At 41.3% G+C, this 26,611-nt stretch overlaps 1 protein-coding gene across 1 annotated transcript in view; it reads left to right on the forward strand.

The window, feature by feature from the left end:
- RASGEF1B (RasGEF domain family member 1B) overlaps positions 1–26,611 on the forward strand; it is a 532,983-nt gene that overhangs the window by 92,737 nt on the left and 413,635 nt on the right. The window contains exon 2 of the mRNA XM_070394093.1: positions 9,498–9,545. Within this exon, the coding sequence (XP_070250194.1) occupies positions 9,498–9,545 (48 nt within the window). The remainder of the gene's footprint in view (positions 1–9,497; positions 9,546–26,611) is intronic.

A 26,611-nucleotide genomic window follows, 5' to 3' on the forward strand; every position in this document is an offset into this window, starting at 1 on the left:
GGCTACAGAGGCCAGCCCAAGTCTGACTTTGGGGAATTTCTGATCAGCCACCTCTTTTCCATAACTTCCTTTCTTTCCCTTGAAGCAATTATTCATGCAACACAGTTGCTGTGTATTCCCTGATGTTCATTACTCTGAACTCTGCTCATTTTTCCATGGGCAAATTTTCTCATATACGTCCTATAGGGCTTAAGTCACTGGGCTTTGAATCAGGACTGTTTAAGTCTTGGTTCTCTCACTTATCTACCAGCAGTATGACTTTGGGCAAATTATTTTGCTTTCTACATCTCAGTCTTCCCACCTATAAACCTGAGATAATACAATTATATTGACCTCATAGCCAGGTTGTGAGGATCATGTGAAACTTTGTTGGGTGGTATGGTGGGAACCTATTGTAAGTGCTTAAAAATGTGAGTTGTTGATGTTGTTTATTACTTTTATTTTAGTTTATTATTTTAAAAAATATTTTTATTGATTTTTTATTTTAGAGAGAGGGAAGGGAGAAGGAGAGAGAGAAACATTGGTGTGAAACTGGAACATGGATCTGCAGCCCCCTGCACACCCCTTATTAGGGATTGAGTCTGTAACCCGGGCATGTGCCCTGACTGGGAATTGAACCAGCAACCTTTTGGTGCATGGGATGACGCTCAAACAACTTAGCCATACTGGCCAGAGCTTAGTTTCTTCTTTATTTTTATCTCGTACCCTGCCTTTCCTTTCTTTCTTTCTTTCTTTCTTTCTTTCTTTCTTTCTTTCTTTCTTTCTTTCTTTCTTTTTTTTCAAAATATTTTATTGATTTTAGATAGGAAGGGAGAGGGAGAGAGAGATAGACACATCAATGATGAGAATCATTGATTGGCTGCCTCCTGCATGCCCCCTTCTGGGGATTGAGCCCACAACCCAGGCATGTGCCCTTGGCCGGAATCGAACCTGGGACCCTTCAGTCCTCAGGCCGACACTTTATCCATTGAGCCAAACCAGCTAGGGCTTTCCTTTCTTTTTCTAATTTGTACAGATATGTTTGAGAAAAGCAGGTTGTTTTTTGTTTGTTTGGTTTTTTTCCTTTTGATTATCTCTCCACCATTTCTGTGTTTTTCAAGCTGGGACATAGGTGACAATAGGCAACAGTCAGTCCCAGTAAGAGCTGGCCTGGGTGCAGTGTGCCCTGCCACAGAGAGCTGCTTAACAGCTTACTTTGTCCTCCTGCTATTCTTCATTATTTAGTGGTCCTAAGTGACCTATTTATAGCTGCTAAAGAGCAGAGTAATACAGGGGATGCACTGGAATTAAGAAAAGCAAAACCATCTGCTTGGGAGGGGACATCAGACATAACAAGACCTCTTCAGAATTCCAGAATTTCTACCTTAGTCACCATCCTCTTCAAATTCAAACTGCTTTTTGATTCACACTATTGTTCAAGACACATGGAAAAAGGAAAAATTTTTTCTTAGTTGATTTTAATATTTTTCTGCTTTGTATAATTGTTAGTATTGTGAAAGTATCCTGTTTTCTTGAAATTGCATAGCATTTCAGTCATATCAGAGGTTAAAATTATTTCTGTGGGGAAAAAAGCTCTAAGTCCTTAACACCTAATTAATGAAATACATTTTTAGAAGGCCACAGTTTGTAAGTGGGAGACCAAATGTATAGCATGATATGTAAGATGCAGGTGACCTTTGACTAGGCCCAACCTCCATTCTGTCTAGATAAGACATTTATCAGGAGAGATCTAATAACTCATTGAATGTCAAATGCAAATGGCATTTCTCTAGAATTGGATTGACTATTGCATTAGTCGAGCTTCTCCAGAGAAATAGAACCATAACATATATATGAGGAGATTTATTATAAGATTGGCCCACAAGGTTATGGAAGCTGAGAAATCCTGCTATCTGCTGTCTGCAAGCTTGAGAGCTAGGAACAGTTGGTGATATAATTCAGCCTGAGTCTGAAGGCCTGAGAACAGGGGGACTGCTGGCATTAGTTTGGAGTCCAAAGATCTGAGAACCAGGAGCTCCAATGTTGAGGGCAGGAAATGATGGACATCCCAACTCACGAAGCAAGAGAAATCATTTTCCCTTCTTTCCCCTTTTGGTTCCATTGGGAGCCACTAAGAAAGGATTGGATAATGCCCATCCACAATGTGGAGGTTGAATCTCTTTACTCAGTCTACTGATTCAAATGCTAATCTCCTCTAGAAACACCCTCACAGACACATCCAAAAATAATGTTTTACCAGATATCTGGGCATCACCTTAGCCCAGTCAAGTTAAGACATAAAATTAATAACTGTTTTAATCCCCTTTATAAGTGTAACTGTTGTCCTTTAGGTCATATTTGCTATCATGACTTTGAGAGAAGTACAAAGGCTACATCCATGGATATTTATGGCACTTAAAGTTGTATTGAAGCCCAGCTGAATTTCTAAAAATGTAAATACAAAATTTGTGCGGTTACGTGTTTTAATTAGGGAGGTTAAATAACTTACAGATCTGCTTTTGGACTACCTTGGGTAATTTGCCAACATTCAGCCCGTTTCCCTGGCTCACCCACTGGTTTAATCAAATAAAGAATTTTAACACCAGTCATTTAAAAGGAAAAGGGAAATGAGTTTTATTATGTGGATTCTTCAACAAGAGAGAGAGAGAGAGAGAGAGAGAGAGAGAGAGGGAGAGAATGAGAATTAGTATCTGTTTTTGTATTTTCCTACTTCTCAGCCCACGTTACCATTGTCTCTGGCAGCCAAGTGATCCTCAAATTGTAATTTATCTACATATATAGCATGTCCCAAAAAATGTGTACACACACTTTGAATAATTATAAAGGCAGTATTTATTAAAATACATATTATTTTAAAAATTGAGCTATCAGCTGCTAAAGTGTATATACATTTTTTTGGGACACCAAAAAATATATTTGAATTCTCTGGAAAAAACAGGTATTAACATGCACATTCCTGGCAGCCCCTCTAGACCTCCCGACTTAGAATTTCTGGAGTTGGAGGTTTGGTAAATTGCATGGCTAACAGCCCCTAAATGATCTTCATGAACTCTAAAGTTTGAGAACGACTGATCCAGACAATCTTCCTTGGGACATATGTGATTGACAATGAGTGTGGTGGTAATTGCCCCTTTTATTCAGGAGTTGGTTTTGCTGAACCTTCATTTTTTAGACCCTTGACTTCTTTGAGGTAGATTCATCGGGCTCTATATATTAGTTTGCTAGGGCCGCAAAAATAAAATGCCACAAACTCGTGGCTTAAACAACATAAATTGATTTTCTCACAGTTCTGCCAGCTGGAAGTCCAAGAGCACAGTGTCACAGGGTTGGTTTCTGGTGAGGTCTCTGTCCTTGGCTTGCAGATGGCTGTCCTCTCTATCTTCATGTGGCTTTTCCTTCATGTGTGTGTGCTGTTTGTGTCTTAATCTCCTCTTCTTATAAAGACACTAGTCATATTGGGTTAGGGCCCATCAATACAACTTCATTTTTAACTTTTTACCTCTTTAAAGGCTCTATCTTTCTATCCCCAAATACAGTCACCTTCTAAGACTCTGGTAGTTAAGACTTTAACACATGAATTTTGTGTGTGTGTGTGTGTGTGTGTGTGTGTGTGTGTGTGTGTAAACAATTCAGCCCATAACAGTCTAAATGGATCTCAAAACACTATGAATAAGTGAAAGATGAACACTTCAGATTTCTTACAAAGTTCCTTTACCCATCCCAGCTTCTGTCCAACAGAAGGAAGCCTCCTCCTGATCGGTGTCTCGGTCTCTCTCCTCTAAGGCAGCATAATGAAGCAGGGACAATGATAACTTGCTTTTTCATTGACTCTGTTCCTCCTAAGCTCCATATCTATGAATATAGGAGAGTCTAATGACTATTGGCTCAACTGCTTTAAATGATTATGAGCAGTGGTTCTTGAAAGGAATGTGAGAAGCCAAAACTCTTTTCATAATGAATATTAAGATGTTCTTTGCATTTATGTATGTATGTATGTATGTATGTATGTATATATTTATTTATTTTTAGTGGATGACATCTGCACTGATTGTGCAAGAGCAATGGTGGTGAAAACTGTTGGTGTTTCAGCATGAATTGAGGCAGTAGCACCAAGTTGTACTAGTAGACCTTATAATTTTACCACTGTGCATTTGCATTGCAGAAAAAAATGCCAGTTTCACTTAAAAGTGCCCTTGATGAAATAAGTAAAAATTATTGTTTACTAAATCTTAACCCCTGAACACACAACTTTTTAGGATTCTATTTGCCAAAATGGGAAGTATGCACAAAGCACTTTTGTACATAAACATTCAGTAGCTGTTTGGAAGAAAAGCACTTCTGTGATTGAATTATCAACCAAACTAGCCTCTTTTTTTCATGAAACACCATTTTAACTTCAAAGAACAAGTGATAGATGAAATACGATTATTCACACTTATGTAGCTGGCAGATATGTTTGCAAAAATGAATGAAGTGAGTCTATTGCTTCAAGGAAAGCAACTGACAGTATTTGTTGCTAATAATAGAATTCAAGCTTTCAAGTAAAATTAGAATTTTGGAAAACTTGTATCTGTTACTATGAGCTTGATAGCTTACCAGCTGTTGAAGGTTTTTTGGTGAGGTTGGTAATTAATAGATGTGCCTTTAAAATATGATATAGCTATGGCCGGGTAGCTCAGTTGGTTAGAGCATCATCCCAATACACCAGGGTTGGGGGTTCAATTCCCAGACAGGACACATAAAAGAGTCAAGGAATAAATGCATAATTAAGTGGAAAAACAAATCAATGTTTCTCCCTTCCTCTCTCTCTCTAAAATCAATAAATAAAAATTAAAAAAATATTATGTAATTAAATGTGTCAATATTGGAAAACCACCATAATCCACTACTATCCAATTGGCCAGTGCAGAATATTATAAAATCATGCATGAGTAAAAGATCCATTCAAAATGAAAGGTAGACCAACAAATTTTAATCTAATAGAGTATAAGAAGTTCATTTAGGAAACTACCAATTATAAGGTTTTGGTATATTATCAGAGAAAAATATTCAAAATTATCCAAAAGGATTATTACAAATACTTTACTTTTCCAACTACATATCTGAATGAGGCTGAATTTTCCTCATTTACTTTAACCCAAAGCATATCATAGCAAAATAGGTTAAATGCAAAAGCAGATATGAGGATCTAGCTATCTTCTATTTAAGCTAAACACTGGAGTTGCAAATACAGAGTGTCCCCCCCTAAATGTATACACACTTTGTATAATTATTAATTCCACTGGGTTGAATCTAAAAAGAAAAAAATATCAATTGAGCTATCAAAAAGTATGTGTATACATATTTTGGAACGCCTTATATTTGAAAAAATGGCATCTTCTCACTAATATTTTTCTGTTTAGGAATATACATAAAGTATATAGAAATATGTTATTTAACATGTAATGGTTTTATTATTGCTTTTTTAAAATGAATACATACATATTTAAAATTTTTTTTCAGTTCTAAAGATATTCAAAGTCACTAATCATCAGAGAGATGCAAATTGAAATGACAATGAAGTATCACCTCATACCTGTCAGAATGGCTATTATCAATAAACAACAAACAAATGTTGGTGAGGATATGGAGAAAAGGGAACCTTTATGCACTGTTAGTGGGAATGCAGACTGTTATAGCCACTGTGGAAAACATTATGGAGTTATCTGAAAAAAATTATAAATTGAACTGCCTTATGATCCAGTGATTCCATTTCTCAGAATTTATCCAAAGAAACCCAAAACACTAATTCAAAAGAATATATGTACTCCTATATTCATTGCAGCATTATTTATAACTAGAGGTCCGGTGCATGGGGCGGGGGAGTCCCCTCAGGCCAGCCTGCACCCTCTCCAATTCGGGACCCCTCGGGGGATGTCCGATTGCGGGTTTAGGCCTGATCTCAGGGATTGGGCCTAAACTGGCAGTTGGATATCCCTCTCACAATCCAGGACCGCTGGCTCCTAAATGCTCACCTGCCTGCTGGCCTGATTGCCCCCAACTGCCCCTCCCCTGCCAGCCTGGTCACCCCATGCAGCCTACTGTTCAGTTGTTTGGTTGTCCCTCACTAAGCCCCCTGCCGGCCTGGTCTCCCCACACTGCCTGCTGTTCGGTCATTACTGTTACTGTATGGTGTCCTGGACAATTTGCATATTCCTCTATTATTAGTATAGATAGCAAAGCTATGTAAGTAGCCCGAATGACCATCAGTAGATGAGTGGATAAGAAAACTATTCATACAATGGAATATTACTCGGCAATAAAACAGAACAAAATTTACTATTTGCAACAGCATGGATGCACCTGGATGGTTTTATGCTAAGTGAAATAAGTTAGTCATAGAAAGACAAGTGCCATGTGATTTTACTTATATGTGGAATCTAAAGAACGATATACATGAACAAACAAAATAGGAATAGACTCTTAGAAACAGAGAACAGACTGATGGTTGTCAGAGGGGAAGGATTTTGGGGACTGGGTGAAAAAGGTGAAGGGGTTGAGAAGCATAGATTGGTAGTTACAAAATAGTCATGAGGGTGTAAAGCACTGCATAGGAAATATAGTCAGTAGAACTGTAATAACTATGTATGGTGCCAGTTGGGTACTGGAAATATCAGGGGAAATACTTTGTAAAGTATATCATTGTCTAGCCAGTATGCTATACACTTGAAACTAATATAATATTGAATGTAAACTGTAATATAAAAAATATTTAACATTTTTGGAAAATGAAAAAAAATCTCAGTTCTAATTCTTAATAGTGAGTATCAATGGATATAACCCACATAAACAAAAGCTCTTTGGGGGCCAATAATTTCTAAGAGTACAAGGGGATCGTGGGACTGAACAATTTGAGGGTTCCTGACTTAGGGAGACATTTTTCTAGCTACAAATAGTAGTTGGATGAGTTAACTTTGATTCATGCTATACTTAAAGTGAGTTATATTCATTATCTGAATGCCAAACTTGGTAAGCTTGACTTTTCCTTATTTCTTGTTGGGAGAAAAGTTATAATGGTACTAGAGGCCTGGTGCATGAAATTCATGAATGGGTAGGGTCCCTAGGCCTGGGTGGCGAACAGGGCTGATCTGTGGGGGAACTGACGGGATGATTGAAGGGGGCAGCTCCTGCATTGAGTGTCTTCCCCCTGGTGGTCAGTGCACATCATAGCAACTGGTTGTTCCACCAGTCATTCTAGCTTTTGGTCGATTTGCATATTAGGCTTTTATTATATAGGACTAGAGGCCCGGTGCACAAAAATTTGTGCACTCGGGGCCGGGGGTGGGGGGGGTCCCCCAGCCCGGCCTGTGCCCTCTCGAAGTCTGGGACCCCTCGGGAGATAATGACCTGCTGGCTTAGGCCTGCTCCCGGGTGGCAGAGGGCACGCCCAATCCCTAGGTGCAGCCCCTGGTCAGGCTCAGAGCAGGGCCGATTGGGGAGTTGGGGCGCCGCCCCGTCATGCACAGAGCAGGGTGGATCAGGAGGTTGCGATGCCACCCTCAGTCACACTCAGGGTAGGGCCGATTGGGGGGTTGGGGCACCACCCCCTGTCACACTCAAGGCAGGGTCAATGGGGAGGTTGCGGCGCCACCCCCTGTCACGCACAGAGCAGGGCCCATCAGGGGGTTGGGGTGCTGTCCCCTGTCATGTACAGAGCAGGGCCCATCAGGGGTGTTGGGGCTCTGTACCCTGTCACTCACAGAGTAGGGCCAATAGGGGAGTTGGGGCACCGCCCCCTGTCACACACAGAGCAGGGCGGATCAGGGGGTTGGGGCGCTGCACCCTGTCACACTCAGGGCAGGACCAATGGGGAGGTTATGGCTCTACCCTGTCACACACAGAGCAAGGCCTGTGGAGGGGGGTTGGGGCGCCACCCTCTATCACCCACAGAGCAGGGCCGATCAGGGGGTTGGGGCGCCGCCACTGTCACACTCAGGGCAGGGCCGAGGGAGAGGTTATGGCTCTACCCTGTCACACACAGAGCAGGGCCCGTGGGGGGCCGGGGGGGGGGGGGTTGGGGCACTGCACCCTGTCACACACAGAGCAGGGCCCATGGGGGGGGGTTGGTGCGCTGCACCCTGTCAAACACAGAGCTGCAGGGCAATCAGGGGATTGGGGAGCTCCCCCCATCAGGCACAGAGCAGGACAGATAGGGAGGTTGTGGCTTTGCCCCCTGTCACACACAGAGCCACAGGGCGATCAGGGGTTTTGGGCGCTGCCCCCTGTCACGCTGATCCCGGTGCCAGGAGGCATATTACCCTTTTACTATATAGGATAGAGGCCTGGTGCATGGGTCGGAGCCGGCTGGTTTGCCCTGAAGGGTGTCCTGGATCAGGGTGGGGGTCCCCACTGGGGTGCCTGGCCAGTCTGGGTGAGGGGCTGAGGGCTGTTTTCCAGAAGCGAGTGACTGAAGCTTCCAACTGCTCCTTGTTTTCTTTTTTTTTTTTTTTATTCTGGGCCAGCTTTAGCTCTGAGGCCTGGCCGCTGAAAACATCGATACAATGTTACTAAAGCCCGGCTGACTGAAAGCCGGTTTCTGGGCTTTTGTTTATTTTCTTATTTGCAACATAGTAGATAGTTGCTTAGAGTTGCAACTCAGAGGCTGGAAAGTGAGGTGGGGAACGTTGGAGTCTGCAGTCACTGCAGCAAGCAAGCCTCATGTTCGCTTCCAGCTGCCTGGCTGCCGGCCGCCATCTTGGCTGACAGTTGATTTGCATATACTCACTGATTAGCCAATGAAAAGGGTAGCGGTCGTACACCAATTACCATGTTTCTCTTTTATTAGTGTAGATTCTATACCAAATTCTTCTCATGCATAGATTAATGCCTGTTTCATATTTCCTAATTCCATATAAGATTAGATAATCATGAATAAAACTGGGAAATAAAAAGCCCTCTATAAGAACTAATGTTTTTGAGAGATTTGTTTTAATCTAATGAAAATATATTTAAATGAGCAAGATTAAAATCCTCCCTATAGAAAGACACTTGGGAATCTTGTCAAACATGCTCTTTCATTCTGTTCCTATTTTCTCATTTTCCAACTTATAGAGCATTTATTTCTTTCCTTCCTTCTTTCTTTCTTATCTCTTCTTTTATTTATTACCTCCTTTTCCCCCTTTGCCTTATTATAGCTGGAAGTATTTTCTTATATTTGCAGTTTTTGGTTTCTGCCAGTGTCCTCTAAGAAGATGCTGAGTCGGTAAATATGAGCACGGCATTGACAAAGTGTAGGTGCATCTTTGCACTCTCAGCTCCTGGACTTAAACAGTCTCTCATTCAGTATGTAAAATTCAGCACTAGAGTCCTTGCTGAGATTCTATTCTTAGATTTCTAGAGGCTGTGAAGGAAGATTAGGGGAAGAGATTTCTAACTTTAAACTAATATCTTCCAGAAGAAATGGCATCAAAATAAGTTATACTGTGTTCTTCATAGATTTCTTTCTCTTTTTCCTCTAGTCCAAGAGTCACTCCCAAGTTGGCCTGAAATCAAGCACGAAGCAAAAGGTATGATTTCCCCTCCTTCATTGTTCCTTTAAAAAGTAATTATTTTGATGGGTGCCTTTATTTTTTTCCGGAAGAGCGTGCCTTGTTTTGGAAGGCAAGGATACACCCAGAATCAAGGTATTTGGGAGTCATTTACTTTGCTTCCATAATAGTAAATCTGAAATTGGAGAGCGATCCTTAAAATGAAATGGAATGAGAGATATTCTGCAAACTCAGTGACTAAGAATTGCCCATTAGTTACAAGTGGTTCTGAAAGCAAGGTCATGAAGACGCTCTTCCAGTTTCAGCTCTTTATTTTCTAAGCCCTCCACAGTGACGGCATTCATTCCTATCTCAGGTCACATTTTTTACTGAACTGTATGCTCTCAGCATCACCTCTGGAGAATGACCCTCACCTGTGGTCTGTGGTGAATTGGCTGAAACATGAGCTTTGTGAGTCAGAAAGAGTTGATTTCAGTTCCTGGTTCTGTTACTTTACTAGCTATGTATTAAGAGAATGATCACACCTACTAGTATAGTTTTTTTTCCTTAGTATAATTTATTTTAGAAATAAAATGAGATAATAATAACACATATCTTAGTGCCTAGCACAAAATAGGTACATAATAATTTTTAAAGTCTATAATATCTCATTGATACTTTAGGTATACAAAACAATAGAAATTTGAAATTCCAAAATCTTAATCTTCAGACTAGAGGCCCAATGCACAGATTCGTGCACCAGTGGGGCTCCTTGGCCTGGTCTGTGCCCTCTCACAATCCAAGACCCCTTGGGGAATGGCAGAGAGCCAGTTTCAGCCCCATCCATACCAGTGATAAGTACAGTGATAAGTGGGGTCCCAGGCCAAGCCAAGGGACCCCACTGGTGCCCAAATCCATGTACTGGGCCAGTTTCAGCCCAATCCCTGCAGGCCAGGCCGAGTGACCCCACTGGTGCATGAATCCGTGCACTGGGCCTCTAGTATGCATATAAGATCTTTGGTTAATCTCTTCCCGCCCTCCCCTTTACCCCCTCCCCTCTGAGATTCATTAGTCTTCCATGTTTCCATGCCTGTGGGTTGAGCGTCTGCCCCCTGGTGGTCATTGTGGGTCATAGCTACTGGCTGGTCAGCAAGTTGGCCAGTCGCTTAGGCTTTTATTTATATAGATACACATACACACACACACACACACATGCACACACACACGTTTGTTGACTTATTTATTAACTTAACTAGAGGCCCAATGCACAAAATTCGTGCAAGAGGTTTGGCCCTCACAGCCCCTCGCAGCCTCGGCTGGCCCTCACAGCCTCGGTTGGCCCTCGCAGCCCCGGTTTAGTCTAGAAGGTCATTGAGACGGTTGTTTTGTTGTTTGGTCTAATTAGCATATTAGCTCTTTATTATATAGGATTTTCTCCATTATTCCTAGTATATGGTTTCTAACCAATGCATAAGTACTCCATTTCGACAGGGGTACTTATCTCCTTGGCAGTTCATTTCATTTGGATCACTGAAATTGTAAAATATTTTAAATATATGTATTTACATTGGATACCCTGTGATTTCTAGCCACTGTTCCTGTTCCTGCCCTTGTAACTACCTAAAATTAGTATGTCACATTCTCTCTCATGGCAGCCTTTCCTAGGTTGGAAGAGAAATAGCTTCTACCATGAAAATTCTTCTATTTTGCCCATTATTAATATCATAGTTCTTTTAATTATTCCTCATATGATATATTTCTTAGACTCTCATGAAAAAGATCACTTGTCTTTGGCTCTTTTTCCATTTGCCACTATCATTCTCAAACATCCACGAAACATTTTCATTTTCATCTCTAAAGAAGTGCACACTGGGGAATTCTCACATGGCCAGTGAGGCAGATATAATTGGACAGAGGGGCCTTTCACCACCCATCAGTCGTCTGCTTAAGTACTATGCCTGTGTAGGAAGCTGAACTTGCTTCTGTGAAATTATTCCTTTAGAGGCAATTCTCAGAAGGATCTATCTCCCTTACTTGGACTAGTAAACTGAATGGCGATCATCTAAGAAATAGGGAGAAAGATCAGCCCTTCCCAGTCTTATACACTGCAACTGTCTCTCAATTCATGTTAAGTAAATTTTAAGCTATAAAGTTTAAAAGTTTATACTGGTATGAAATGATCAACATTCACAGAGGTTAAGTACTACATAGTAACCACACATTAAAAGTTACAATAATATGTATTAATTTAGCAAAATGCCTTGACAGGGTCAAGTATTTTTAATGTTCTTTCCATAGTCCATATTAGAGTGCTAACTTATTATTTCTTCCAATTTTATTGAGAAATAATTGGCATACATCACTGTGTAAGTTTAAAGGCATACTGCATAATAGTTTGATTTACATTTATTATGAAACTAGGGGCCCAGTGCACAAAATTCTTGCACTGGGGGGGGGGGTCCCTCAGCCCACCCTGCCCCCTCTCACAGTCTGGGAGCCCTCAGGGGATGTCCTACTGATGGCTTAGGCCTGCTCCCTGTCAGTAGGCCTCCCTCTGCAGGAGGCAACCTGGCTGATCAGGGGAAGGCACCGCCCCCATCACTGCTGCTGCTGCCACTGCTGGCCGCCGCAGCCACCAAGGTGTTTTCATCAACTCGGACTCCAGTCCCTTCACCACGAAAAAATGACAACTTTCTTTAGGCATTTTCAAGGATTTATCTTTTTCATAGGATATGACATTTCTTTTTTCCTTCCTTTCTTTTTCTTTTTTTTTATCCTCACCTGAGGATATTTTCCCATTGATTTTTAGAGAGCATGGAAGAGAGAGGGAAAGACAGAGAGAAACATCAATATGAGAGGGACACTGCAATTGGCTGCCTCCTGCATGATCCCTGACCTGGGCCCTGGCCAGGGAGGAGCCTGCAACCTAGGTACATGCCCTTGATCAGAATTGAACCCGGACCCTGCAGTCTGCAGGCCGAGGCTCTATCCACTGAGCCAAACCGGCTAGGGCAGGATATGACATTTCTTAGCTTCTCCAGCAGTAGACCTTCATTTTTTCCTCCAGGAGTGCGGTGGGAAAACCCTAGATCACCTTTTTGCATTCTTATTAGGCAAGTTACCAAGAACTCTGTGAGCTTAGCGAATGAGTGGTCAGAAAAGGTGTTTCCTCTGCAGCTCACGCCCAGAGGCGGGACTGCTGGTGAGGGTCTGCCCTCAGCTGCAAGCAGGCCCTCTCCCTCTCCTTCTCCCTCTACCTCCGGTTTACTCTCTCTAAAAAGCAGTGAAAAAATATTCTCTGGTGAGTATTAAAAAACAAAACAAAACAAAACAAAACACAGAATAACAGGCCTCCTCCTTTGGAGATGCTGAATATGTAGGCCTGAAAGAGAGAATTTTTGGCTCTGTGAAGATCCCTACATGAATTTTATTAACAATATCTGGAAAATTAGCCTAAGCCACACCAATGATTCAAGTTCATGCTTTTCTGTGTTCCAGGGAAGAATCAAATGATCTTTTGTTTTATTGTGTCAAAACAAAATTGTGCATGTGTTAAATACATAATTCTTATTCAAATACATAAGAGCAGATGCAAAAGTTCAGTTCAACTCAGTGAAGGGACTGGCAGGATGATAATGCTGTTCAAAGGAGATTGCCAAAGTTGAAAGCCTGAAGTAAAATTGCTAAATTAGATACAATCTGGCTTATGTCCTATAGGACAATAAAACCGTCACTTTTTGAATTGGTTTGTCTTCTAGACAGAAATTAGTTACATCTTTAAAAGCCTAAAAATTCTTTTCATCTTCTCACTTTGCTGATCATTATACGTAACTTTCCAGGGCTGTAAAATGTCAAAATATATGGAACTTATTTAATTGTAAATACTGTGTTAGAGTTATGTGTTTCATAGGAAAGGAAATGATCATTCTGTGGGCCTCTAATGCTCCAATTACACTGAAAGGACTTGCTGTCAACCTTTTACTCCAGGCATGTGCTCGGCCACAGAGGCTGGGGGTGGGACGGCTCTTTCCTCTCTCGGCCTGCGATTGGCCTAGGAGGCTACAGGCAGGCCTGCCCTTTCCTCTCAGGGCCTGCGATTGGCCAGGGAGGCTGTGGGCGGGTCTCCCTTTCCTCTCAGAGCCTGTGATCCACGTGGGAGGCTGCAGACGGGCCGCCTTTCCTCTCTGGACCTGCAATTGGCCTGGGAGGCTGTGGGTGGGCTCATCCTCTCCTCTCCCAACCTGCACTTGGCTGTGGAGGCTGACCACCCCCACCCCCCCTGTCGTGTCTGCTCTGGCGGGCCTGCCTAAGCCACGGTATGGCATCTTGGGCCGGCCCCTGTGTCCCTGTCTGTGTCTGCTCCGGCTCCAGGGGGCCGGCCCGAGCCTCTGCGCAGTGGCTAGGCTGGCCCCCCTGTCTCTGTCTCCATCTCTGCTCAGGGCCTCACCTGCGGCGCAACCTCCTTCTGTCTGGTCGTGACCATTACGGTGTCCTGGCCTAATTTGCATATTACCTATTTTTTAAATATACATATTATTACCACATTGTGTTCAGCTAACATCCATCTCCTCATATAGATACAATAAAAAGAAAAGAAAAAAGATAAAAGGATGTTCTCCTTGTGATGAGAACTCTTAGGATTTACTCTCTTCACAACTTTCCTATACACCATACATCAGATTTAGCTATAGTCATCATGTTGTACATTGCATCCCTAGTACTGATTTATCTTGAAACTGAGAGTTTGTGTCTTTTGACCGTCTTTCCTCAGTTGCAATCTGAAATTCCAAAATCTTAATCCTCAGACACACACACACACACACACACACACACACGTTTAAATTATGTTAATCCCTGGTGATACATAGGACAATTATAAATAAGTTTGGAGATGTTCATATTAAAAACTTATTCTTCTAATGTAGATGCTTGAAGTGTTTAAAGTGCTTGCCTAACCTTTCAGGATAATGGACAATTGACTCAGAATACCATTCTTTGATGTCAGGGAAAAAACACTTTAAGAATGCAAACCATCTAAGAGGTGCTTAAGAAGATTAAAAGAGAGAGCACCTATGAAATTTCTAAGCCCAGTTGCCTAAGGTAGTAGCTATTTTTATTAGAGAAACATCATGTTGGTTGAAAAGAAGATGGAAAGGCGTGGGTTCCGACTCAGCTTCAACACTTACCAGATAATAAGAGCTAACATTGATATGGCAAACACTGGGCTCCAGGTTCAGTTATGAGCACTTAACAACTATCAACCCATTCAGTCCTCTCAACAGCCCTCTGAGATGGGTGCTCTTGTATCCCTTGGGGTTTGTCAAGAGAATGAAATCACACCAATAATTTCAACAGAGAGACTATAATGTAAAGGATCATTAACTGGTTGTGTTGCTGGTGGGAATAGGCTCTTCCATGGAGTCATGAGAAAAGCATTTCAGTGACCAACTCATGGGAGGATGAAGTGCAGTGGTAAGATTTATTGGAGTAGAAATAAAAGACTGCCTCCAGGTTTCCAGTGTCTTATTCACTGTCAGGTCGCTCAGCTCCATCCCGCTGTGGAAGAAGTCCAGCCATGTCTTCATCGAGTCCAGAAGGGCCAGGGTCCAGAAATCCTGTGCCATTGGCCTGGCATTGGCAGGGCATCTGAAGTTTTGGCAGTTCAATTTAATCCATGTGCAAGTTTAGTCTCTGTCCCTGCCCAGTTAGCTTTCTGTTCCCCATTGCACTCAGGCCAGCTCTGGGCTGCTGCACCCACACCCTTGCTTGGGCCCTCATGGCTGCGGGGCATGTGTGGCTGCTACAGAGAGAGAACATACAAACAGGGTGAATAGGAGCTACCAAGAGAGATGTCTTTGTTAAAATTTGGTTATATTTGGGAAAGAACCAGCTGGTTTTCAAATTAACCAATCTCTTTGCCAACCCTTCACAGGCTTGTGCTGAGCCCTCCTCCTAACCAATCCACTTTCTTTTTTTTTTTTAAAAAAAAATATATTTCTTTATTGATTTCAGAGAAGAAGGGAGAAGGAGAGAGAGATAGAAACATCAATGATGACAGAGAATCATTGATTGGCTGCCTCCTGCACACCCCCTACTGGAGATCAAGCCCACAACCCAGGCATGTGCCCTTGGCCAGAATCAAACCTGGGACCCTTCAGTCTGCAGGCTGACGCTCTATCCACTGAGCCAAGCCGGCTAGGGCACCAACCCACTTTCTAGATCTTCTAGGGTCTGTGTCCCTCATCCCAGCCAATCCTTTCCCCAGGCGAGGCTCCTCCCCATATGGTCACCATCTTAGTTCCTACATGGCATGTCTCAAAGTAGAAGCACCTTCCCATGAGCCATCTTGCCTTTCTTTGCACATGTGCTTACCTCCCCCCTGGGCCATCTTGGCTTCTGCTTGGCACACGCCCAGCAGAGGAATGTCTCCTTTATTGTTTTACCTCTCCCTCGGTAATCCAGGAGAATAGCCAGGTGTCCATCAGGGAGCCTGCTTCGGTGATTAGGTCCCCTTGGTGAAGGATGAGGCTGCTCTCTGAGGGGTCTGAAGCTGTAACTTCTAGACTTAATCAGGCTTAGGCTTAGCCAGTTTATTAGGCTTAATGTCTGATTCCATTTGCTCCTTTCCTTTTTTAATATCTAGCTATCCAGCTGTAAAGGTGTTAGCTAGGTAGTGGAGAGTAAAAAGAGAATTCTAAGATAGGGGGTGGCAATCCCAGGACAGGACTACTAAAACTTCTTAGATACTTAGAGGAAGCTACTCCACAGAGTTGAAATTCAGGCCTCTGAGGAAAGGGTGCTGCCCATCACACTATGGGCTGATTCTGCAAGCCCTGGGAAAAAACTGCAAACTGGATTCAGTGGCTCTGCAAGAAGTTGAGATGGGTATGTTACTAAGGTGTGGCTCAGAGGAAATGCACAAGAAGCAAGTTCCTTCCTGCTCTTCCAGTTCTGCAGCCCCTCTAGCACCCCCTACTGGCAGAGCTAACAAGAAGCCAGCTGATTAAGCAGGAATGTGTTTTATAGAGTCCCAAGCCTGACATCACAAAGTTGGTTACAGAAAGATGGGTTTGTACCTGAGAGACAATAATTTAACTGGTACAGTCAATAGCTCTATTTTGTAGGTGAGGCACAGATGTGTTAAGTTGTGTTTGCCTAGTGCTATTGTCTGAATATTTGTTTCCTCCAATTCAAATCTTGACCCCCTCCCCCCGCCCCCCCCCCCCCCCCCCCACACACACATACACGATGGTATTGGGAGGTTGGCCTTATGAATGGGATTAATGCTCTTACAAAAGAGATCCCACAGAGCACAGAGCCCCCTGGCTCCTTCCACCATGTAAGGACACAGTGAGAAGCTACAACCCTCCCCTCAACTTGCTGGTACCCCGATTTTGGGCTTCTAGCCTCCAGAACTGTAGGAAATAAATTATTGTTGTTTATAAGCTACCTAGTCTGTGGTATTTTGTTATATAACTGCCCCCCACTACCCATTTGCAGTATCACTTTGGGTGATTTCAGCTACTCCTGGTCAATAGTGGTCTGAAAATATTAAATGGGAAATTCTAGAAATAAACAATGTTTTAAATTGTGTGCTGTTCTAAGCAGTGTGATGAAATCTCACGATGTCCAGCTCTGTCCCACCCAGGGCGTGACTCAGCCCTTCTTTGTCCAGTGTATCCACACTGTAGATGTTCCCGCCCATTAGTCACTATTGGCCATCCTGGTTTTCTGACTCATTGTCACTGTATCACAGTGCTTGTGTTCAAGTCACCTTTATTTTACTTAATAATGGTACCAAAGCACAAGAGTTAGCATGCTGGTAATTTGGATATGCCAAGGGGAAGCTGTAAAGTGTTTCCTTTAAGTGAAAAGGTGAGTACAATATGATATATTTATTTACAGTATATTGTTATAATAGTTCCGCTTTATTATTATTGTTGTTAATCTCTTACTGTACCTAATTTATAAATTAAACTCTATCATAGGTGTGTATGTACAGGAAAAAAACCATGGTATAAATAGGGCTTAGTACTATTCCATGCTTTCAGGCATCCACTGGGGGTCTTGGGAAATATCCCCCATGGATCACAGGGTGGGGTGATTTTAATAGCTGGGACAGAGCAGGACAGCCATCTAGAAAGAGGCAGAGTCAGAATTTAAACCTAGACACCTCGGCTTCAAAGTTTTAAAACTACAACCTCTTGAACAAGTGACCATGAGCAAAAACACTTCTCTAAGCCTTACATTTAAAATCTGCAAAGTGAGGATGATAATTCCTAACTTGTTGGGTTGTCCTAAGATTAAATAGACAATACAAATGATGAGCTTATTATATTTCCTGGTGCATAGTAACTTCCTAATAAATAGTAGCTCTTACTAACTGTGGCTTTTTCTTGCTTGAGTGTAGGAACTTCATTTTGCCTCAGTGAATTGAAGTATTTTGAAAGTATTATCTTTCCCTTGGGGTGATTCTATCTCCAGTGGTTATTTATTTAGTTGATTAGTCTCTCTCCAATTTAGCATATTTAAGTGTTTACATTGGAAAGTGAACAGTAGAGAGGATTTAATGCTGGAGCTTGATCAATGAAGGCTTTATTGATGACGTCCTTACAGTCAGAATTTATCAGGGGCTGCATCTGAGCACTACGTTAGTCTTTCACTTAACATTTTAAGTGGTGGGGGAAATCATTGCATGTATTCATTCATTCTTCAACACAATGGTTATTTATTGGCTACCTAATTACACCAGACACCATGCTGGCATCAGGGGTGATATACACAGACATGGACCCTGCCCTAGAGACTGCTTCTTCCAGTCTAGGGGAGCATGATGCAGCACCCAGCTGCTCATTCTCCCTCGTTCCTCCTTGTCCTTGAGCTGAGTATATTTGTTCTTACATAGATATAAGTGCTATCTTGTGGGTAAAATATCTATTTGGCCTACTATGGAGTCAACCACTATCCAAGGAGAATTGCATGGGGGAGGGAGGAACAGTGTAAGGGGATGGCGGCTGCTTTTCTTGAAGGGCAAAGTCATTAATTAACTGAGGAAGAGGCAAGTCTCAGACTAGACACAGGGAACAAGTGTGAGGGGCTGAGAGTTAGCACCCCTGGAAAGCTCTTGCATAGGTCATTGTTGTTTATGAACAGGGATGAGAGAGTCAAGGGCTCCAGTCTGGGTGCTGTAGTGCTGTTGGACTCTTTTGCACTCACATGGTCAATAGATTGAGAGACAGAGCCTGGAATGCGAAGGGCTCAGATCCTTGGAGTTACCTAACTGTAGTAGAATCAAGAACCTTTCATGCATAAGTCAGACTGTTTTATGCTTTATTTCTTCTCTGTGTTTACTTTCCTTTTGCTGCAAAGTGCCATATATCCCAATATCTGTAAGGAAACCAAGGGAAGGTATTTATTTATGTTCTTTAGCCAGAACTCAAAAGGAAGCTGGCCTTGGAGGCTAGCATGGTAGTGGTGGCATCTAGGATGCTCATGAAAGAACTCCAAGGTCATACTAATGTGGTCAAAGTCATACTAGGTCTCATTGATCTTTCTAGAAATTCTGGTAAAAATGAAGGAGGTTAGGTTATATTGAGGTCTATTTTGTAGGACATGGGAATACCCAAAACCCATTCTTGAATTGCTCAGTTTAAGGGAATCAGAGGGAAATAAATGCATAGAAAACAAAGACTAGCAAATGACTACTTGGTTACCCCAACATGTAACTTCAGTGAGTGAAGCTGAAATAAATAGAAGACCCTTTTTTCTCCTTCTCACAAAACACAGTTTCTACTCCCCAAGGATCTTTTCAAGATTTATAACAATATTAATAGTAAAAACAGCATATACTCAGTGTTCTGGTTGCTTTGCAAGCATATAGTGGTTGCACTGTTTTCATTTGATTTTAATCAGAGTGAAATTAAATTGCCAAAGCCTATAGTTAACAGAGTTTTAAATATTCTGTCTCCTGCCCAAGCATTTCCTGGTATTCAGTAATCTTGAGTTTACTATATCCTTTCTTCTATCAAAGCAATCTTCACAGATCTGATAAATAAATTCACAGAAGTTATACTTGAATTACATGGCTTAAAGTCTAATCTCTCCTAAGGGTATTTGCATTTTAATAGGCAACAGAAGCTAATGAAATTGAGTCAAAGGGGTGGAATTTCTGGTGTTAGCAAGCAGGGAACAAATTTTGGTTGGTAGGAAGATCTTATCCTTGTTCTTAAAATTACATTGTTTACCTGTAAGATCAATTCAGACAAAACATTAACTGGTTAGATGATCTGGGGTCACAAATGTACATAGTTAATTGGTAGGGAGCCAGTTCCCAAGTTTGGAGTACTGCTCTGTTCAGCCCACCATCATCTCTTCCTCCCACCCCCAGTTCCCATCACCCTCCTTGTGTATGAGTGTAAACCCCCTCTATCCCACAGAACTGCAAGCTCTCCTCCAAACAGAAACTGCGTTTTATTAATATTTGTACCTTTCCTCCAGCCCCTTCTCTCTGGCACCTAGTATCTGAGAACTTCCTAAATATTGATAAGTATATTGGAAAAACACCCCATTCCCCCATTTATACCTGAGCCAATCATGCAACAGACAGTAATGGAGCCCAATGCTAGTTTCAGGTCCCCAGGAAAAAGCTTTTAGTTTTTCCTGCTAAAGACTTAAAAAAAACCCTTCTGAACATTCTTGTGGTATTTCATTTTCTAATTCTATCCTTATGCCCTTTCAACAGTGTTCTTTTCCCTTCTGATTCATCCATTCAACATTCCCTATCCCCACGCTTAGCTCCTCCACTATCACCATCCCCACTAGAGCGATGCATTTGCTACATTGATGCCTCATTGTCACCCAAAGTCCACAGTTTACATTTGGGCTCCCTCTTGGTGTACACATTTTATGGGTTTTGATTAATGAAATGATGTGTGCTCACCATTATCTATAATAATAAAAGCATAATATGCTAATTAGACCAGATGTCCTTCCAGACAACCTTCTGGACGACCTTTGGGATGAAGCCAGGGCTGTGAGGGAAGCCCGGGTCCTGGGTGCCTGCTGGCTACCAGAGGGAAGCCCATGTCCCAGGTGCCAGAGGGAAGCTGGTGCCGGCAGCCAGGGGAAGGAAGGCCTACTCTTGCATGAATTTTGTGCTCGGGCCTCTGGTAGTATCATATGGGATAGTTTCACTGCCCTCTGTGCTCCACCTATTCATGCCTTCCTTCTCCCAAACCACTGGCAACCACTGAGCTTTTTACTCTCCATAGTTTTGCCTTTTCCAGAATGTTTTATAATTGGAGCCATACAGCATGTAACCTTTTCAGATTGGTTTTCTTCAGGTAGTAATATGCCTTTAAAGTTTCTCCACATCTTTTTGTGGCGTGATAACTTGTTTGTTTTCAACACTGAACAGTATTCCATAGTCTGGATGTAACACATTTTATTTATCCATTCACTTACTGAAGGACATCTTGGTTGCTTCCAAGGTGGGAAGTTTATGAATAAAGCTGCATAAACATTCATGTGCAGGTTTTTGTGTGAATATAAGCTTTTCATTCATTTGGGTAAATACCAAAGAGTGTGACTGCTGGATCAGTTTTTCTTTTTCGTTATCTTCCCATAAATGACTCATAGCCTTTGCTTGGGTGTTGTCAAGTATTTGCTCCAACTGGCCATGTACTTTCTGCACTGAGCCTCTAGAGCGGTGGTTCTCAACCTTCCTAATGCCGCGACCCTTTAATACAGTTCCTCATGTTGTGGTGACCCCCAACCACAAAATTATTTTCGTTACTACTTCATAACTGTAATTTTGCTACTGTTATGAATCGTCATGTAAATATCTGATATGCAGGATGTATTTTCATTGTTACAAATTGAACATAATTAAAGCATAGTGATTAATCACAAAAACAATATGTAATTATATATGTGTTTTCTGATGGTCTTAGGCAACCTCTGTGAAAGGGTTGTTTGACCCCCAAAGGGGTCATGACCCACAGGTTGAGAACCGCTGCTCTAGAGTCTCTAAAGATGATCCATGCCCCACTCGGAGGAATGTAAGGAAAGAGGGAAACACTATGTAATAGTAATATATAGAACATTTAATGTAGCAGCTGGATTTGGGGAAAATGTAGAGAACAAGATGGGTTTATAGCACCCAAGAGTTAAATTCTGTTTGTTCATACAGTTCCTACTGGCATAAAAAAAAAGAGTCATTTGGGCCTTTTATATCACAGTGAGGATATGAACACTAAATCTAGCTTAAGGGAAATTAAAAGCCACTGCTTTCTGGTAGTGACAATTCCCCTTGAAAGTCCTGACAGGAGCTGGAAAAGAAATCAGACTGCCTGAAGTGAAGTCCATATTATCTTTTGTCCATGTTATCTTCTCATGGCCTATGAAAGAGGCAGAGTGGCTTCTGGAAGATGCAGCCCGAATAAAAAATGACAGAACCAGCAAGTTGAATTTAAAAGAGATGGAGATCACCTCTACCGACTCATAACAATAGGAATTCTAGGAGAGCCTATTGTTTTTCTTCAGAAAAAGCAAACAAACAAACAAACAAACCTGAATTATCATTGACTTCAGCTTTCTCTAAGTGGCCTTTTATTTTAGGTTAATTAAGACAAATTGTTTTGATTTGCATAAATTAAAATTTTCTATGCCTCAGAAATGCTATAGATAGGATTTCAGAGGGAAGAATGAAAATGTCTCTTTTTCCTCTTTCCTTATAACGAAGATGATTCCCTATGCAGAAATTGGAAATTTATAACCCAGTCATGTTTTGTTTTGCCCATTTAAGTGATTTGTTTAAAATACTGAGCCAATATTGTAAAATATGAGTGTTTTCACATAGATGTATGGATTTAAGGCTTGTTCTGAAAAATTGGGCTATCTGAAACTTTAGCATAAGTTTCCAAATGACAATAGTCAACCATGGCTCAATGGCAGCTGCGCCCTCTGACAGGGCAAGGCTCCTCCAGTTCACCACAGTCCTTAGTTTTCTCCACTGTCTTTCTAACACCCTGCAGCTCATGCCTACCACTGCTTTCCTACTCCCAAGAGGCATTTGAGTTTTTGACTTCTGTTCTATGAGACATTATGCTACTTGTTTCTTAGAGGAATTCTAAGTCCTAACATAGACATTTTAACTATCCAGCCCAGGCTGTGTTGAAAACACATCCTATTTAGAAAATTCATTAATTAGGGTGCAGGTTTTATTAGTGACTTGTTAGGCTTCAGCAGTTAATTATTTTAAACATTCTTTGGTTTAAACTTATTTTAATATGTTATGATATTAAAGACTTCTTTGTAAAAGATCAGTTTTATGAATTTTGTATTTCCATTTTGTGGATTTGTAGTAAAAATCTGTTCTGCATTTTATTCAAGCTAAGAATAATTTTCCTTTAAAATGAAACTAAGGATAGGAGTCTAATACATGAATATGCTAGCTCCCTACATAATGACATAAATCTAAATCCAGATATTATTTTAAACATAAATCTCCCAAACCAAAAAATATTTTCAAATATCAATAGCTCACTCACAAAACAATCGATAAAGGGGTAAAATAGGAGGAAGAAATAAAATAGTCCATAAAGAAAGGAGTAGCAAGGAAAATCTGGATAAATAAAATGCCAATGACAGGATTCCAGATGCCTGAGCTGATGGTTCCAGAACTATAGTGTCATGGCCATGATCAGGTCTCCATCTAGGATGAGATGAGGGAGGTAGGCACAAAAAAACCAAGGAGGGGCCAAACATGTGGTTTTCACGATGGACACTTTAATGCAACATTTTAAAATGTAATGTAATATTTTACAAATCAAAATTAATGCAAAGTAATCCATGATGGGTAAAATGGTCTTGTTGGCCAACAGGCTGTAATTTGGCCAGCATTTAGCATACTTATTCTATCTATGCTGGCTATGGTACTAAACACTGTTCATGCTTTTTTTTCTTTTTAAAAATTTAATATCCATGAGATATATTCTATTATCTTCTCTTACTCTTACCATTTTACAGCTGAGAAAACTGAGGCTTAAAGATGTTGAGTAACTTGCCCAGGTTATAGCCAATAATTAACAGTTAGGATCCAAGCAGCTTGACTCCAGAAATTGCTCGTGTCCATGGTACTATACTACCTACTACTGCCAGGATGGCTCAGCCACAGTTCGATCAAGTTCTGTGGATGCTGATAGACTTCACTATCCTCATGCTTCTACTGGATCAGAGATAAGTTCGTGACCTCAGAGCAGCCATGTATAGAATGGCCTGAAGGAGCTGAAATAATTTTCTGGGAAGACCTAGATGATTGGTTTTCCTACACTAGATGGTTTCTGTCCAACCCAATGTTAGGAGTGAAATGGGGGCGGAGAAGAGATAAGGCAGGGGGAAAAAGGGACAGAGTCAGGAAGTACCTACGCACACAGAACGAGATAGAAACCTAAAGACAATGAGACCAAGAACAAATACAGATGTTGGCAGAGGCAAGAGCAATGAGGAAGAGGCCAGGATGAAGAACACGGGAATGGCAGCTGCAGGGGACACGCATAACTCAGAACTAGAGCTGCGGGGAAAAGATGCGTCAGTCTATGGAAGTATGCCGACTTCACTAGGGTCTGTTTTCTGTCTTCCTTATTGTGGGTTCTTCCTTACTGAGGTGTTCACTGTAATCTGTGACATTCTTCCCATTGTCACAGTCCTTTTTCCCATCTGAGTTGTCCTGTCCTCCTGTCCTTCCACTGCCTGCCCCTGTTCCCGGCCACCCAGCCTCCTCTAGCTGCCATTGCTCTCTAATGTAAGAGGTCTCATCAGTGGAGACACATTTTTCTTTTTGTGATGCCTCATGAAACCGTAAAGAGCCAGTTGTCCATGATCCTTCAGCTGACTCTCCAACCGCTTCATGATCTGCGGTTTCCTTATGCCTGCAGAACTAAAAGCAGAGGGTCTGGAGCTGAGAGGGCTGGCTAAGTAGAGGGTAGTATCAGAGAAGGAATGCAGGAGCAGTAAGAAAGGGTTCAGTTAAATTAGCAGCACACTGGACCATGTCTGCTCACTTCATTGCCATATTTCTTGGAGGACCTTTACCTTCAACTTCAGATTTGCTGCAACTGCTACAAGATTTAAAATACATACAGTAGATTTTCCAGTACCACTCAGCTCACTAAAATGATAATTAACCATCTGGGTTAGTGGTTCTCAGTCCTATCAGATCTAATAACCCCTTTTGCTGTAAATATTTCAGATGCATTTTGTAATGATTCTTCTATTTTTTGTGTGGATAATATAACCAATTTACATACACCTTTAAAAATTCTCTAACTGTACAAGAATAAGTACAAGGAAAGTAAGGTCGTAAAATAATAATGTAAATGTAAATTCTTGGGCAGGAGACTTACTAGGCTGTCAGATATTTCACCTTTCTTTAGAATCACTGAGACTGTCACTGTGACTAATGCAGTCTGATGTAGATGTTTACATTAGCCATTCAAAATCCATGAAAATGCTATGGGTTAGTCAGTGATGATTTCCCAAAATCATCCTTGGCCCCTCCAAAGATGTCCATATCTCAATTTCTGGAAAGTTGTTACCTTATGTGCCATAAGGTAATTTGCAGATATAAATAATTTGCAGATCTTAAAATGGAGAGATTTTACTTGGTTATCCTAAGAGTGACACTAGTGTCAGAGTCAGAGGAGGTGTAACAAGGGAAGAAGAGGTTGGAAAGTTGCAGGGCCATGAGCTAGGGAATGTGGGCAGTCTCTAGAAGCTGAAAAGGCAAGAAAAGTGATTTCTCTGCAAAACCTTCAGAAGAACCACAGTCTTGATGACCCATTTTAGACTTCTGACCTCTAAAATTGTCAGATAATAAATATATACTTTTGTGGTAATTTATTACAGCAATAAAGAAAAACTAATATAGTGACCAACTCGTGGAAAATTCCCATCTGTCAAAGTCCAATTTTTATAAAATTTATATGATAACTTCCTTCCTGAAAAATTCATTGCATAGTCAAAGTGTGCAAAAATACTTTGTGATTATATGTAAAATGGAGCTCAATTCTAGACTCAAATAATTATAAACAAGGTTTGCGCTGTATTACCAGGTCTTCTATTTTCTCAGTCTTCTCTGCTCTCACTCACTTGCAGTTTGGGGTTCATATTTCATGGTGAGCAATTTCACTTCTGTCTAGTTTTCAGGTCTCCTTGGCTTGTGTCTTTATCTTCCCTTTGCAGAATAGCCCTTCAAGATGTTTCTGCAAATACTCTTTCCTTCCTAAGTCTGCTTGCTGGTTGTTAAAATTCTTGTTCAAGATATGTGCTCTTCCTTCAGCCAAAAATGACCTTCAATCTCCAGTCCCTAGGTTTGACTTATGCCTGGTGATCCTTCAAAACTCAAGTGCCATCATTTCTAAGCAGCTTCCTTGATCCCTGTTGTCATGGGTAGGTCTTTCTTTGGGGTTTTGACAGGTCCCTGAACTTACTATCTTTATCACCTATTTTGTTTCTATGTCTAGACACTGTGCTAAGCACTTTAGATATATTTTGCCACTTATATACCAATCTAGTTATTATTTATCCCTATTTTACAGATAGGGAAATTGAGACTCAGAGAGTAACTCAAAATCTAAAGTAAAAAAAAAGGATTCTTGGTCTTAGAATCCTTTATGTTCATGAAAGATTAAATTTCAGTGGATTATATTTAAAAGGATTAAATCTTATAGTTTTTTACTCATTAGTAATCAGTTATTATGCTTGTATGTTTCCAGACTATTTCCCATACCCTTCAGGATGCCTGCGTTTAGAGTGGGTGGATGGCTTACTTTACACCAGCGGTTCTCAACCTGTGGGTCGTGACCCCTTTGGCGGTCTAACGACCCTTTCACAGGGGTTGCCTAAGATCATCCTGCATATCAGATATTTACATTACGATTCATAACAGTAGCAACATTACAGTTATGAATTAGCAATGAAAATAATTTTATGGTTGGGTCACAACATGAGGAACTGTATTTAAAGGGCCAGAAGGTTGAGAACCACTGCTTTACACATTTGTATCATTTGAACTTTTTACAATGGTCAATGAGTGGAGTCCAGTT

The sequence above is a fragment of the Myotis yumanensis genome, unplaced genomic scaffold (genome assembly GCF_028538775.1).
Source record: "Myotis yumanensis isolate MYYU_CA2020_CCGP unplaced genomic scaffold, mMyoYum1.0.hap1 SCAF_1, whole genome shotgun sequence".
Lineage (NCBI taxonomy): Eukaryota > Metazoa > Chordata > Mammalia > Chiroptera > Vespertilionidae > Myotis > Myotis yumanensis.